At 46.0% G+C, this 15,496-nt stretch overlaps 1 protein-coding gene across 1 annotated transcript in view; it reads left to right on the forward strand.

Moving 5' to 3' along the window:
* The first annotated feature begins 515 nt into the window (after nt 1–515).
* DYRK2 (dual specificity tyrosine phosphorylation regulated kinase 2) overlaps nt 516–15,496 on the forward strand; it is a 39,594-nt gene continuing 24,613 nt past the window's right edge. Inside the window, exon 1 of the mRNA XM_066591605.1 lies at nt 516–576. Coding sequence (XP_066447702.1) covers nt 573–576 — 4 coding nt within the window. The 5' untranslated portion in view covers nt 516–572. The remainder of the gene's footprint in view (nt 577–15,496) is intronic.

The raw sequence follows: 15,496 nt of genomic DNA on the forward strand, positions 1-15,496 counted from the left end.
GGATGTAGTAGGTTTTATCATCAAATACAATGAAAATCCTTCTCTTCATTCTTTTTTTCGGAGTATTTGTGTTCTAGAATATTGTACATCTAGTTGTGGAAATTATTCTCTATGTGCTTAATGTAGAAAGTAAGTGTTGGCCACACAAGATATTTGATGCCGGTCTGTGGTAGGCAGCATGGTAAAAAAATACCCTGCTTGTCTTGTTGACATAATGATGAACTCCCACTCCTTATGTTCTCTAATCTCATCTTAGAAGACAGCTAGTGTGACATCCCCACTCCTATGTGGAAAACTCCATCTGGCATCTTTTGCAGTCAGTGTATGGATACAAATAGTAATCTTCTCCCATCCAGAAACTTCAGGAAGTGGACAATTTGTTCCTTGTTTCCTTCTCTTTTGCTAAACTTGTCATGGAGCAGCAGTGTTCCTGTTAATGATAAGAGCGCCAGGAGTGCAGGAACAAGACTTTAAATAGCTCCGCTACGTCTGTACCAGGCTTTCACCTCTCAGTGATATTCTCTTGCAGTTTCTTTTCTAATGAACAGTTCAGAAAATAAACAGCAATAATTATGGGTAAGTAGAACCTTTCCTTCAATTGCAGTCTTACGCTTGTGTAATTTTAAAAGCCACCATAATTACACTAATTGTACAGCTAACAAGTTTTAGAAAACACTAAATGGAAATTATTTGGTACTTGACCTGCTATGTCTTTAGAGTGCATATTGTAAGTTAGTTTCTATAAGTGGAATTCGTATTGAGATTCTATGTTCAAACTGAGTGAAATAAAAAAATATATATACAAAGGAGCCTACTATGATATATTTTGCTCTTCAATATATTACAGTAAGATACTCAAATGCTGGTAGATGCAAGCTTGCCCAGTTTTCTTGTTGATAATCGCAAAGATGTGTTGTTTTTTTTAGCACTGTAGATTATTTTGATAATTTCACTAAATGGTATGGCCTATTGACATAATGTGCTAATGTACTGGTTGGGGGGGTCCACTTATCTCAAGAACAAGGGTACCTGGTCCCAGCAGTTGGCATACTTTGTGTAGGAGACATGTAAGCTGCTATTCATAGCCCTCCGATCACATATACGATTGCTTGGAGTTTGGAATGTACTTTAGAATATTGGTCCACATGTCAAGAACTTGATTACACGTGCTGTAGAAGTAGTGTGAGGTAGTACTAAACTAGAATGGGAACAGTGGTGCATGTATGCTGTGATCAGATGTTCTGATATTTCAAATGATATTGAGTATATCTTTGCATATATAGTTACTGCAGATATCTCTGGCAGTTTACTGGATTTTTTTCATAGTTTACTCGTGAAACAATATAGGATCATATTTTATATACAATTAGGTAACTATACAATTAAAATTATTAGTGTAAACAAAATAGTTTTTGCGGGATACCGATTTATGGTGCCTATAAGAGAAACAAGGAAATCCTAATTGTTCCATACTGTAGTCAGAACCCATCCCATATTCATATACAGTAGTGTATTCTGCAATGATGCATCAGTATGAAAATTGCCCAGTGTTTTATGGAACGGACTATAGAATACAGAGAGTAGAGGAGTTCTGACAACAGGAAGACAGCAAAACCAGTTACAAGAACACTGGTTCTTTTATCAAGGGTAAAGCAATGCAACAACAATACTGTATGTGTGTGAGGTGAATCTAAGGGAAAGGCTTAACAAGCTGCATAGCACAACTCTTTACTATGTTTTATGCAGTTGTGATTTATAAAGTGGAACATGTTGAGAGTGCCTTTGACATCCTTGAGCTCCTGAGTGTCACGTTTGTGCGTCTCACAAGCACCACACTTAGCACGGACGCAGGGTGATGTACACGACTACTTTAGTAGACAGACTTATGCAACGGAGCGCAGTGTGCACCAAAATTGAAATACGTAGCCGAGATGTAAAGCCTGTGCGACACAACAAGTACTACACTCAGCACGGCAACAGGGGTGTACACACACTTGAAAAAAGCTGCACATGACGCTATGTGGGATGGTAGCACCACTCAAGGGAGAGGGAAGGAAGCCTTGCCCTAACCTAGCAGGGAGGTGACAGGTCCCTGCCTAAAGCAGAGTCATCGCCTCAATAAAAGACGGCCCCACAGTCTTCTTTTTGGGCCCTGATTGTCCCTATAGGAACCCCTGGAGAGATAAACCGACACGCAAAGCAAAAACAGAAATTAAAAGCAACAATAAACTGAAAAAGAACCCGCAGCAACTTATCTGCAAGTAGAGAAAACACCCAGCACAGCAGAGCTCTAAACTCCAACTTCTCTACTATGGAATGGAATAAGCAGCACTGAACACCAGGAGGGGTGAGAATATATAGCCAATCTGCACCTCAAAAACTGGCAGAGTGAATAGAAAGACCACACCTTCACCCTACTCCCAGGCATGACTAATCCAGCATATAACCATGCAGCAAAGGCAGACAGCACCAGCAGACTCTGCACATGGTGCATTAACCCTTGGCCTGCTTAACAAGGCAACAGGTCTTTGCTTGTGTTGAAGCCACCATGCCACGACGTTGGACTCAGTACCCCATAATGATAAAGTGAAAACAGAATATTAGAAATCTTTGTAAATTTAAAAAAAAAATCTAAAACATTTTGCATTAACATAAGTATTCACACCTTGTACTAAATACTTAGTTAAAGCACTTTTGGCAGCGATTATAGCCTCCAATCTTATTGGGTATTATGCCATAAGGTTTTCACACCTGGATTTCGGGATTTTCCACCATTCTTTTTCGCAGATCCTCTCAAGCTCTGTCAGGTTGGATGAGGACCATCTGTGAATAGCCATTTCAGGTCTCTTCAGAGATATTTGGTTTAAGTCAGGGCTCTGGCTGGGCCATTGAGGGATATTCAAAGACTTGTCCCTAAGCAACTTCTGTGTTGTCTAGGCTGTGTGCTTAGGGTCATTGTCTTGTTGGAAGGTGAACCTTCTGCCCAATCTGATGTCCCTTTCACTCTGGATGAAGTCTTCATTAAGAATATCTCTGTACTTTGCTACATTCAGCCTTCCAATAACCCTAACTAGTCTCCCTGTCCCAACTGCTGAAAAGCACCACCACATCATGATGCTTTTGCCACCATGTTGCACACAGTAGAGATGGTATTGGGCAGATGACGAGCAGAAACTGTTTCCTCCAGACATAGTGCCTAAAATTGAGGCCAAAAAGTTTAATCTTGGTTTTATCAGACCAGAGAATGTTTTTCACACTATGTGTGGGTGCTTTTTGGTAAACTCCAAAACTTTTGTAGAGCTTTCATGTGTTTTTACTGTTGAGAGGCATCTATCTAGCCACTCTGCCATAAAGCCCAGATTAGTAGAGGGCTGCAATGATGGTTGGCCTTCTGGAAGTTTTTTCCCATCTGCACACAGGATCTTTGAAGCTCAGCCAAAGTGACAATTTGGCTCTTGGTCACCTCTCTAACTAAGGCCCTTCTCCTACAATTACTTAGTGTGGTGGGTCGTCCAGCCCTAGGAAGAGTGTGGGTTGGTTTTGTAGCCTTCTCCAGATCTTTGTCTACACACATTCCTGCCTCTCAGCTTTATATGTAGTTCTTTCCTCCTCATGGCTTGGTTTTGGCTCTGATATGCATTGTGAGCTGCTTGACCTTATATATACATGGCTGTGTCTTTTAAAATTATGCTTAATCAACTGAATTTACCACAGGTTAATTAAGAGAAATGGGAGGCCCCAGAGGTAAATTTCAAGTGTCATAGCAAAGGTCATAATTTTATGTCAACACAAAATGTTAGCTCTTCACTTTAAAAAAAAAATTACATTCTGTTTTCACTTTGTCATTATGAGGTATTGAGTGCAGATTGATGGGAAAAAACTTGAAGTATTTTTTAATTTCAAAAAATTGAAGGGTCTGAAGACTTTCTGGACCCACAGTTAAAGAGAACCTGGCTGGAAATTAATACTGCTCAAGCTATGGGCAACAAGAAATACCAATAGGCTCCTTGTATACAATCGCTGCAGCATTTCAGAGAAAAAAAAATTAAAGCTATATCAGGTTGCAGGGAGAAGTATCCACCGGGCAGCTCTACTCGGGCTTCTCCCTGCTGGACTTAACTGGATTTCAGGTTTCTCCCTATTTGCATCTAGTTGTGTATAGAACATAGTTCTTTGTAATGAGGGAGCCTGTTAGTATTTCATGTCGCCTGTGGTTAGGGCAGCAGGAATCTGCTGACAAGTTTCTGTTAAATAAATCAATGTTATTATCATTTTCGCACATATATATTAGAGCAGCAGTTGGAGGCTAATAAGGCATGCTGGAAGGTAGCAGTTTTAGAACAGCTGAAGAGTCACAGGTTGGAGGCCACAGCGCTGAAAATTCAATCTATTTTTTAAATACCCATTTTGCAATGTTAAAGTTTTGATTATTATTTGGGGCAAAGCAAGTCAAATTATCGTCTCATGATTCATATTATCATGCAATGCTAATTACGTCCATCTAAAATGCAATCCATGAGGAAAATATAGACATTATACAGAGTCCTCTCCAATCTCATTTGTGACACATATATGAAATGTCATGCAGATTAAATCTATCACTTATAAAGATATTTTTCTGGCATTTCAACTGAACTAAACGTATACTATACTCATCTCCAACTCATCGCCATCTCCAAGGACATGGCCTATTTTGGGCTTAAGGATGCAACTATTTTTGGCAGATTTTAATCTCCATTTTTCAAAAGCCATAACTTTTTAATTTTTCCATCGACTCGGCCATGTAAGGGCTTGTTTATTGCGTGGCGAACTGTAGTTTTCATCTGTGCCATTTGTGGGTACATAGACTATATTGTAAAACTTTTATTATTTTTTTTTATGATTGCAGGGAGAGAAAATGCATCAATTCTGCCATAGATTTTTGGGTGTTTTTTTAAAGCGTTAATTATGCAGCATAAATGACACGATATATTTTTTCTGCGGGTTGGTACAAATACAATGATACCAACATTCTTATTTTTTTTTAGGTTTTTCCACTTTTCTGCAATAAAAACCCTTTTTTTGGAAATGCTTTTTTTTTCTAAATCGCTGCATTCAAAGTCCTATAACTTTTTTATTTTTCCATAGACGAAGCTCTGTGAAGGCTTATTTTGTAGCTGTAGTTTTTATTGGTACCATTTTGTGGTACATACAGCTTTTTTGATCACTTTTGATCTGTTTTTTGGGAGGCAAAATGCAAAAAATTTGCATTTTGCCTCAGTTTTTTAGCGCTTTTTTACGCTTTTTGCCATGCAGGATAAAAAGCATCTTCAACTTATTGTACGTGTCGACAATACCAAATATTTGGGATTTTTTTTTAATGCTAATATGAATCAAAGCACAGGTGTTGCTGCCAGATAGTGCGAGATCTCTTATGATCTCGTGCCATCCCCAAGACGTAAGGGTACGTCCGGTTGCGGGAAGTACCCTACTACGAGGACGTACCCTTACGTCCTGTAGAGGGAGGGGGTTAATATGTAAAAATATTTCCATAAAGAAACATGACAATTTTAATATTTAACATCAGTATAAAGAAGAATATACCGTATATAGCACTGTATCTCTTCAGTCTTTGTATAGTGCCTAAAATAAGTTGAAATAAACTTTATTTACTTCCTTTGAGTAATCAATCTTAATTGACATCATAAATGACTAACATATAGTGGATGTAAACTGTGATTCAGTTTTACAATCTACCTTATTTACAAATAGGAATAAGATTGGACACATACAGAAATTCTGTCTCCAAGGCAAATACTGCAGAATGGTTTTCTCATGAGAAATCATTACAATCCTTACAAGCATAACACAGATGTAACAGTCGTTTTGTTCTCAATTCTCACGTAATCACAGCTCAAGATTAGCTTTGTGGGATAATTACTAGAATCGTTTTTTAAGCAGATTCACATTTTTTTTGCTTGAAGAGTTTTTACTAGAGATGAGCGAACGTACTCGTCCAAGCTTGATGCTCGGGCGAATATTAGCGTGTTCGGGATGCTCGTTACTCGTAACGAGTACCACGCGATGTTCGGGTTTCTTTCAGTTTCCTCTCTGAGACGTTAGCGCGCTTTTCTGGCCAATTGAAAGACAGGGAAGGCATTACAACTTCCCCGTGTGTTGTTCCAGCCCTATACCACCCCCCTGCTGTGAGTGGCTGGGGAGATCAGATGTCACCCGAGTATAAAAGTCGGCCCCTCCCGCGGCTCGCCTCAGATGCCTTGTGAGATAGCTGAGGGACAGTGCTGCTGGTGCCGGAGCTGCTGTAGGGAGAGTGTTAGGAGTTAGTGTAGGCTTCAAGAACCCCAACGGTCCTTCTTAGGGCCACATCTAACAGTGTGCAGTAGTGTGGAGGCTGCTGTTAGCAGTGCTGCACATTTTTTTTTTTTTTCAAAATCGGCCGTGCAGAGCATTGCGCCCTGCAGTAATACTACAGGGACAGAAGTGGTGGTTAGGCAGGGAGAGTGTTAGGAGTTAGTGTAGGCTTCAAGAACCCCAACGGTCCTTCTTAGGGCCACATCTAACAGTGTGCAGTAGTGTGGAGGCTGCAGTTAGCAGTGTTGCACTTTTTTTTTTTTCCAAATCGGCCGTGCAGAGCATTGCGCCCTGCAGTAATACTACAGGGACAGAATTGTGTAGGCAGGGCCAGAAGACATATTTTATTGATTGAATATACGCAATGGGCCTTTCCTTTAAAAAAAAAGGGCAAAAATTCTATTTGGCCTGCAGGCTTGCGCCAATTTATTTCCTGCCTGGGAAATCACCGCTCTGCTGTAGTTAATAACTCTGCAACACTGCAGTTCTGTGACACATTGCAGGGCCACAACACATTTATTATTGATTGAATATACGCAGTGGGCCTTTCCTTTAAAAAAAAGGGAAAAAATTCTATTTGGCCTGCCTCTGACAGTCCTCAGCGTTCTGGGTACGTGTGTGCTGGGTGGAGAACGTAAAAAAAATCATACGCAGCCAGCTAAGTTTAACAGCAGGCTTGCGCCAATTTATTTCCTGCCTGGGAAATCACCGCTCTGCTGTAGTTAATAACTCTGCAACACTGCAGTTCTGTGACACATTTGCAGGGCCACAACACATTTATTATTGATTGAATATACGCAGTGGGCCTTTCCTTTAAAAAAAAGGGAAAAAATTCTATTTGGCCTGCAGGCTTGCGCCAATTTATTTCCTGCCTGGGAAATCACCGCTCTGCTGTAGTTAATAACTCTGCAACACTGCAGTTCTGTGACACATTGCAGGGCCACAACACATTTATTATTGATTGAATATACGCAGTGGGCCTTTCCTTTAAAAAAAAGGGAAAAAATTCTATTTGGCCTGCCTCTGACAGTCCTCAGCGTTCTGGGTACGTGTGTGCTGGGTGGAGAACGTAAAAAAAAATCATACGCAGCCAGCTAAGTTTAACACCAGGCTTGCGCCAATTTATTTCCTGGCTGGGAAATCAAATCACTGGTAATACAGCATACTGAGGGGTAGGGGTAGGCCTAGAGGACGTGGACGTGGCCGAGGACGCGGAAGGCCAAGTGAGGGTGTGGGCACAGGCCGAACTCCTGATCCAGGTGTATCGCAGCCGACTGCTGCGCAATTAGGAGAGAGGCACGTTTCTGGCGTCCCCACATTCATCGCCCAATTAATGGGTCCACGCGGGAGACCTTTATTAGAAAATGAGCAGTGTGAGCAGGTCCTGTCGTGGATGGCAGAAAGTGCTTCGAGCAACCTATCGTCCACCCACAGTTCTGCGCCGTCCACTGCTGCAAATCCGAATCCTCTGTCTGCTGCTCCTCCTTCCTCCCAGCCTCCTCACTCCACTACAATGACACATGCTCAGGAGCGGGAACACTCCCAGGAACTGTTCTCGGGCCCCTGCTCAGATTGGGCAGCAGTGGTTCCTCTCCCACCAGAGGAGTTTATCGTCACTGATGCCCAACCATTGGAAAGTTCCCGGGGTCCGTGGGATGAGGCTGGGGACTTCCGGCAACTGTCTCAAGACCTTTCAGTGGGTGAGGAGGACGATGACGATGAGACACAGTTGTCTATTGGTGAGGTAGTAGTAAGGGCAGTAAGTCCGAGGGAGGAGCGCACAGAGGATTCTGAGGAAGAGCAGCAGGACGATGAGGTGACTGACCCCACCTGGTTTGCAACACCTACTCAGGACAGGTCTTCAGAGGGGGAGGCAAGGGCAGCAGCAGGGCAGGTTGCAAGAGGCAGTGCGGTGTCCAGGGGTAGAGGCAGGGCCAGACCGAATAATCCACCAACTGTTTCCCAAAGCGCACCCTCGCGCCATGCCACCCTGCAGAGGCCAAGGTGCTCTAAGGTCTGGCAGTTTTTCACAGAGACGCCTGACGACCGACGAACAGTGGTGTGCAACCTTTGTCGCGCCAAGATCAGCCGGGGAGCCACCACCAACAGCCTCATCACCACCAGCATGCGCAGACATATGATGGCCAAGCACCCCACAAGGTGGGACGAAGGCCGTTCACCGCCTCCGGTTTGCACCGCTGCCTCTCCCCCTGTGCCCCAACCTGCCACTGAGATCCAACCCCGCTCTGAGGACACAGGCACTACCGTCTCCTGGCCTGCACCCACACCCTCACCTCCGCTGTCCTCGGCCCAATCCACCAAAGTCTCGCACCGCACCGTCCAGCAGTCGCTAGCGCAAGTGTTTGAGCGCAAGCGCAAGTACGCCGCCACGCACCCGCACGCTCAAGCGTTAACCGTCCACATAGCCAAATTTATCAGCCTTGAGATGCTGCCATATAGGGTTGTGGAAACGGAGTCCTTCAAAAGTATGATGGCGGCGGCGGCCCCGTGCTACTCAGTTCCCAGTCGCCACTACTTTTCCCGATGTGCCGTCCCAGCCCTGCATGACCACATCTCCCGCAACATTATACGCGCCCTCACCAACGCGGTTACTGCCAAGGTCCACTTAACAACGGACACGTGGACAAGCACAGGCGGGCAGGGCCACTACATCTCCCTGACGGCACATTGGGTGAATTTAGTGGAGGCTGGGACAGAGTCAGAGCCTGGGACCGCTCACGTCCTACCCACCCCCAGAATTGCGGGCCCCAGCTCGGTGGTGGTATCTGCGGCGGTGTATGCTTCCTCCACTAAAGCACCCTCCTCCTCCTCCTGCTCCAACGCAACCTCTGTCTCGCAATCAAGATGTGTCAGCAGCAGCAGCACGTCGCCAGCAGTCGGTGTCGCGCGTCGTGGCAGCACAGAGGTGGGCAAGCGTCAGCAGGCCGTGCTGAAACTACTCAGCTTAGGAGATAAGAGGCACATGGCCCACGAACTGCTGCAGGGTCTGACAGAGCAGACCGACCGCTGGCTTGCGCCGCTGAGCCTCCAACCGGGCATGGTCGTGTGTGACAACGGCCGTAACCTGGTGGCGGCTCTGCAGCTCGGCAGCCTCACGCACGTGCCACGCCTGGCACACGTCTTTAATTTGGTGGTTCAGCGCTTTCTGAAAAGCTACCCACGCTTGTCAGACCTGCTCGTAAAGGTGCGCCGGTTCTGCGCACATTTCCGCAAGTCCCACACGGACACTGCCACCCTGCGGACCCTGCAACATCGGTTTAATCTGCCAGTGCACCGACTGCTGTGCGACGTGCCCACACGGTGGAACTCTACGCTCCACATGTTGGCCAGGCTCTATGAGCAGCGTAGAGCTATAGTGGAATACCAACTCCAACATGGGCGGCGCAGTGGGAGTCAGCCTCCTCAATTATTTTCAGAAGAGTGGGCCTGGTTGGCAGACATCTGCCAGGTCCTTGGAAATTTTGAGCAGTCTACCCAGGTGGTGAGCGGCGATGCTGCAATCATTAGCGTCACCATTCCTCTGCTATGCATCTTGAGAAGTTCCCTGCAAAGCATAAAGGCAGATGCTTTGCGCTCGGAAACGGAGGCGGGGGAAGACAGTATGTCGCTGGATAGTCAGAGCACCCTCCTGTCTATATCTCAGCGCGTTCAGGAGGAGGAGGAGGAGCATGAGGAGGATGAGGAGGAGGGGGAAGAGACAGCTTGGCCCACTGCTGACGGTACCCATGCTGCTTGCCTGTCATCCTTTCAGCGTGTATGGCCTGAGGACGAGGAGGAGGAGGAGGAGGATCCTGAAAGTGATCTTCCTAGTGAAGACAGCCATGTGTTGCGTACAGGTACCCTGGCACACATGGCTGACTTCATGTTAGGATGCCTTTCTCGTGACCCTCGCGTTACACGCATTCTGGCCACTACGGATTACTGGGTGTACACACTGCTCGACCCACGGTATAAGGAGAACCTTTCCACTCTCATTCCCGAAGAGGAAAGGGGTTCGAGAGTGTTGCTATACCACAGGACCCTGGCGGACAAGCTGATGGTAAAATTCCCATCCGACAGCGCTAGTGGCAGAATGCGCAGTTCCGAGGGCCAGGTAGCAGGGGAGGTGCGGAGATCGAGCAGCATGTACAGCACAGGCAGTGCAACAGTTTTTAAGGCCCTGGACAGCTTTATGGCTCCCCAGCAAGACTGTGTCACCGCTCCCCAGTCAAGGCTGAGTCGGCGGGAGCACTGTAAAAGGATGGTGAGGGAGTACGTAGCCGATCGCACGACCGTCCTCCGTGACGCCTCTGCCACCTACAACTACTGGGTGTCGAAGCTGGACACGTGGCCTGAACTAGCGCTGTATGCCCTGGAGGTGCTTGCTTGTCCTGCGGCTAGCGTCTTGTCAGAGAGGGTGTTTAGTGCGGCTGGGGGAATCATCACAGATAAGCGTACCCGCCTGTCAACCGACAGTGCCGACAGGCTAACACTCATCAAGATGAACAAAGCCTGGGTTTCCCCAGACTTCTCTTCTCCACCAGCGGACAGCAGCGATACCTAAGCAATACGTAGGCTGCACCCGCGGATGGAAGCATCGTTCTTTCTCACCATCCAAAACGGGGACATTTCTGCTTCATCAATCTGTGTATAATATTCCTCCTCCTCCTCCTGCTCCTCCTCCTGAAACCTCATGTAATCACGCAGAACGGGCAATTTTTCTTAGGGCCACAAGGCTCAGTCATATAATTTTTCTAAACAATTTTTATATGTTTCAATGCTCTTAAAAGCGTTGAAACTTTAACTTGAACCAATTTTTCGTTAAACTGGGCTGCCTCCAGGCCTAGTTACCACTTAAGCCACATTAACCAAAGCGATTAATGGGTTTCACCTGCCATCTTGGTTGGGCATGGCCAAATTTTTCTGAGGTACATTACTACTGTTGGTACACCAATTTTTTTGGGCCCTCACCTACAGTGTAATCATAGTAATTTCTATGTTCTTCGCCTGCACTCATGGTACAGAAAGGTGTGTGGGGTTGGCCTACACTTTAGCTACATAAATGTAACTGGGGCCTTGTCTATACTGCAGCTACTGAAATGTGAAAGAGACTGTTATCTCCCTAAACTGCTGCAATGGGAATGTTACTGGGGCCTGTCTTGAGTGCTACTATTACTGAAATGGAACTAAGACTGCGCTCCCCCTATACTGCTGCTAGTGATATGTTAGTGGGGCCTGTCCCTAATGCTACCGCTGAAATGTTAATAATTGTGGGCTCTGCCTATACCGCTGCTAATGGTATGTCACTGGGGTGTGGAAACAGAGGCTTCACAAAGACATGATGGCGGCGAGGCCATTTCCCACCAACGCTGTTACTGTTAACGTGCATATAACCACGGACACGTGTAGAGGACACATAGTGCCTCCAAAACATCCCCCTCCTCCTCCAACAATGAAAACATTCTTGGCAAATACCTTTGCATTGGTCCGTCTGGTGGCAGTCCAAGAATTTCACCTTTAACGACACAACAAGAGAGCACCACCACCATCCCCCCGCCACAGCCCACTTAATCCTGGCCACATTCCGAAAACCAACTACATAAAACCGCGCTACCAGGTCCGCAGTCACCACCACATTACCACCAACGAGGTTACTGTTAAGGTACATATTACCAGTCTGACTGGGGCATGCAGTGTGGGCCGAAGCCCACCTGCATTAAGCACAACATTACTACCTCAGCTGTGTTGGGCAATGCAATGGGATATATTTATGTACCGCCGGTGGCTTCCTGGCACCCACCCATGCTGTGGGTCCACAGGGAGTTTAACCTACATCTGTCCACTTGTAAAGAACCCCAGTCAGACTGGGGCATGCAGTGTGGGCCGAAGCCCACCTGTATTAAGCACGACATTACTACCTCAGCTGTGTTGGGCACTGCAATGGGATATATTTATGTACCGCCGGTGGCTTCCTGGCACCCACCCATGCTGTGGGTCCACAGGGAATTATAAATGCATCTGTTTCCACTTCTAAAGAACCCCAGTCTGACTGGGGCATGCAGTGTGGGCCGAAGCCCACCTGTATTAAGCACGACATTACTACCTCAGCTGTGTTGGGCAATGCAATGGGATATATTTATGTACCGCCGGTGGCTTCCTGGCACCCACCCATGCTGTGGGTCCACAGGGAATTATAAATGCATCTGTTTCCACTTCTAAAGAACCCCAGTCTGACTGGGGCATGCAGTGTGGGCCGAAGCCCACCTGCATTAAGCACGACATTACTACCTCAGCTGTGTTGGGCAATGCAATGGGATATATTTATGTACCGCCGTTGGCTTCCTGGCACCCACCCATGCTGTGGGTCCACAGGGAGTTGTAAATGCATCTGGTTTCCACTTCTAAGGAACCCCAGTCTGACTGGGGCATGCAGTGTGGGCCGAAGCCCACCTGCATTAAACATGACATTACTACCTCAGCTGTGATGGGCACTGCAATGGGATATTTTTATGTACCGCCGATGGGTTCCAGGGAGCCACCCATGCTGTCGGTCCACAGGGACTTCACAATAGGGAGTTGTACCTGCCTGTGTCTATGAATTAAAAAGCCCGGTCTGACTGGGGCATGCAGACACCTTGACAGAATGAATAGTGTGTGGCACATAGGTTCCCCATTGCTATGCCCACGTGTGCAGCTCCTGATGGCGGTGGCACAGGATTCTATTTCTCATTGCTTCTGTACAGCATTGTGGGCTATCGCCCCGCCCCTTTTAAAGAGGGTCACTGCCTAGCCGTGCCAACCCTCTGCAGTGTGTGCCTGCGGTTCCTCCTCATGGCAGACGCACTTATAAATAGACATGAGGGTGGTGTGGCATGAGGGCAGCTGAAGGCTGCGCAGGGACACTTTGGTCGCCCATTGACTTCAATGGGGTTCGTTACTCGAAACGAACCCTCGAGCATCGCGATAATTTCGTGCCGAGTAACGAGCACCCGAGCATTTTGGTGCTCGCTCATCTCTAGTTTTTACAGAATAAGGGATTTTAATAGAACTTGTTGTCTGTATGTCTTTCTTCAGATTAGACCAAAAGTGAACTTACTGTGACAGTGACTAGGGGCCACATTTTTTTTTATTCAATCAATTCCAATTTCCAAAGTTGACCGCCCTGAAACTTCAGCACTGACGCGCCACATGCAGAGCCAGCGCTAGCTTTTACTATCCCATGTGACTTGTATATGGGATGTCACTAGGGCCAGAAGAGCTGGTGATGTCACAAGTTATGCCAGAAGCCACTGGAGCACAGAGCTGGAGCAGTTTCCAAAAGGTATACAATTTACCGAATGTTTATAGAAATTGGGGATATTGTTGGTCAAAAATTAACTCGTACATCTCGTTTAAGTGCTTCATTAAATTTGTTACAGCAGATCCCACTTTTTCTTTGGGCATCTGCTTTCACAGTAAATTTAGATTCCTATTCTTTTCACCAAGACATAAGTGGTGACAGAAGCTCACCCCTCCCACACCTTGTCAAACTGAGGCTTTATTCACACGGGCGTTTTATGGCGGCAATTTTGCTGCAATAAAATGTCACGGTGTCTTCAGCAGCATCCAGGGTTGTTGAAAAATTTGCAGTAACTTCTTAGAGATTTAAAACTTCACTGCATTTGGCTTGATAAAGACTGTACACTACACAGTCGAAACGTTGCTGTATTTATATGCGAAATGGATTAAAGGTGAAGTTTTAAATCTCTAAGAAGTTACTGCAAATTTTTCAACAACCCTGGATGCTGCTGAAGACACCGTTATATATCTTGATTGACTGTGGATGGGAGGTCTGCATCCATTTTCAGCTTGGCACCCAGTGAGCCCATTCAGCTCTAGTGAGTATTTCTCTCCTATATATCTGTTGTGCTGCGATTATTACAACATATTGGGACTTATGCAATAAAATGTCAGATGAAAATCGCGACCATCTGATGGATTTATTCAGATGGGCAATTTTTGGAGGCATAAAATCGACCAGCTGCAATGCGCACAATGTGCGCTATCTTTTCCGGCTGTCCGATTTTTAAGTCGGCCAGAAAAGATAGGTCTAGACTTATCTTTTGGCCGGAATACGTCGGACGGTCCCATAAACACCTATGGGAGCTGCCAGAAAAAGGGAGGTGGGAGGGAATTTAGCAGAGCCACTGCTAAACTCCCTCCCCCTCTCTGCCCCTTGCCGTCTGCCAGCAAAGGGAAGGGGTAGGACAGAGCAGGAGATTAGCACACTAGCTCTGCCCTGTCCTGCCCCCTCCCCTTGCTGGCAGCCAGCAAGGGGCAGAGAGGGGGTGGAAGGTTAACATACTTACTCACACCCCATCCTGCCCCCTCCCTTTGCCAGCAGCCGGCAAGGGGCGGAGAGGGGGAGGGAGTATAGTAGAGTTAAACTCTCTCCCCTTGCTCAATGGTATTTGAGGCTGCGGCGTGTATACGCCGCATCCACCCTGTCTGAACGGGCGTTTAAAAGGGAGATGTAACTTGGTCGTGGCTGCCTCCCGTTCATACAATTTCTGGCTGCGCAGCAGCTGTGATGTGTGCGGCCGAAGATCGCATCGCCCATGTTAGGGAACCCTAAAATGTCAATTTTTGGAAAAGTAGCAATTATTTAAACTATATGGCCAGCCAAATATTAGTATGGTTGTTTAGTGTGAAATTTGGATTAATGACAGAAACTCTTGGTTGTATTGAGGTTGGAGGTTATTTGATCGGAGCGCTGTTTCTTAAAATGCAGTCAAGTAAGTTAAAATTGGCTGATTGTGGCAAATTGTCATAATATCTATGGTATTCCATTGGCATATATTGTTTTAGCCTGAAAATCATTGTATTTCTCCACATTTAATGGGAGAAGAGTAAAGTCAAGACTAATCAATGTTCCAGCATCTTTGGAATGATGTTCTTTTGTGAATTTTGACAAAGTTCAAGGTTCACTGTATGCATTGCTGTGCTGCACAGTATGGGGCGCTAGAGATGTAATTTTCCAATCCCTTGTTTTTTTAATGTAAAAAGGACACTGGCAAAGGTACAATAAATGTAAAAATATATCAGAATTTTGTACATTTGCTGTTTGCATTGTTATGGACTATGATCATGTTTTCATTTAGCTGCC

This window comes from Eleutherodactylus coqui, chromosome 2 (assembly GCF_035609145.1).
Source record: "Eleutherodactylus coqui strain aEleCoq1 chromosome 2, aEleCoq1.hap1, whole genome shotgun sequence".
NCBI classification, from domain to species: Eukaryota; Metazoa; Chordata; class Amphibia; order Anura; family Eleutherodactylidae; genus Eleutherodactylus; species Eleutherodactylus coqui.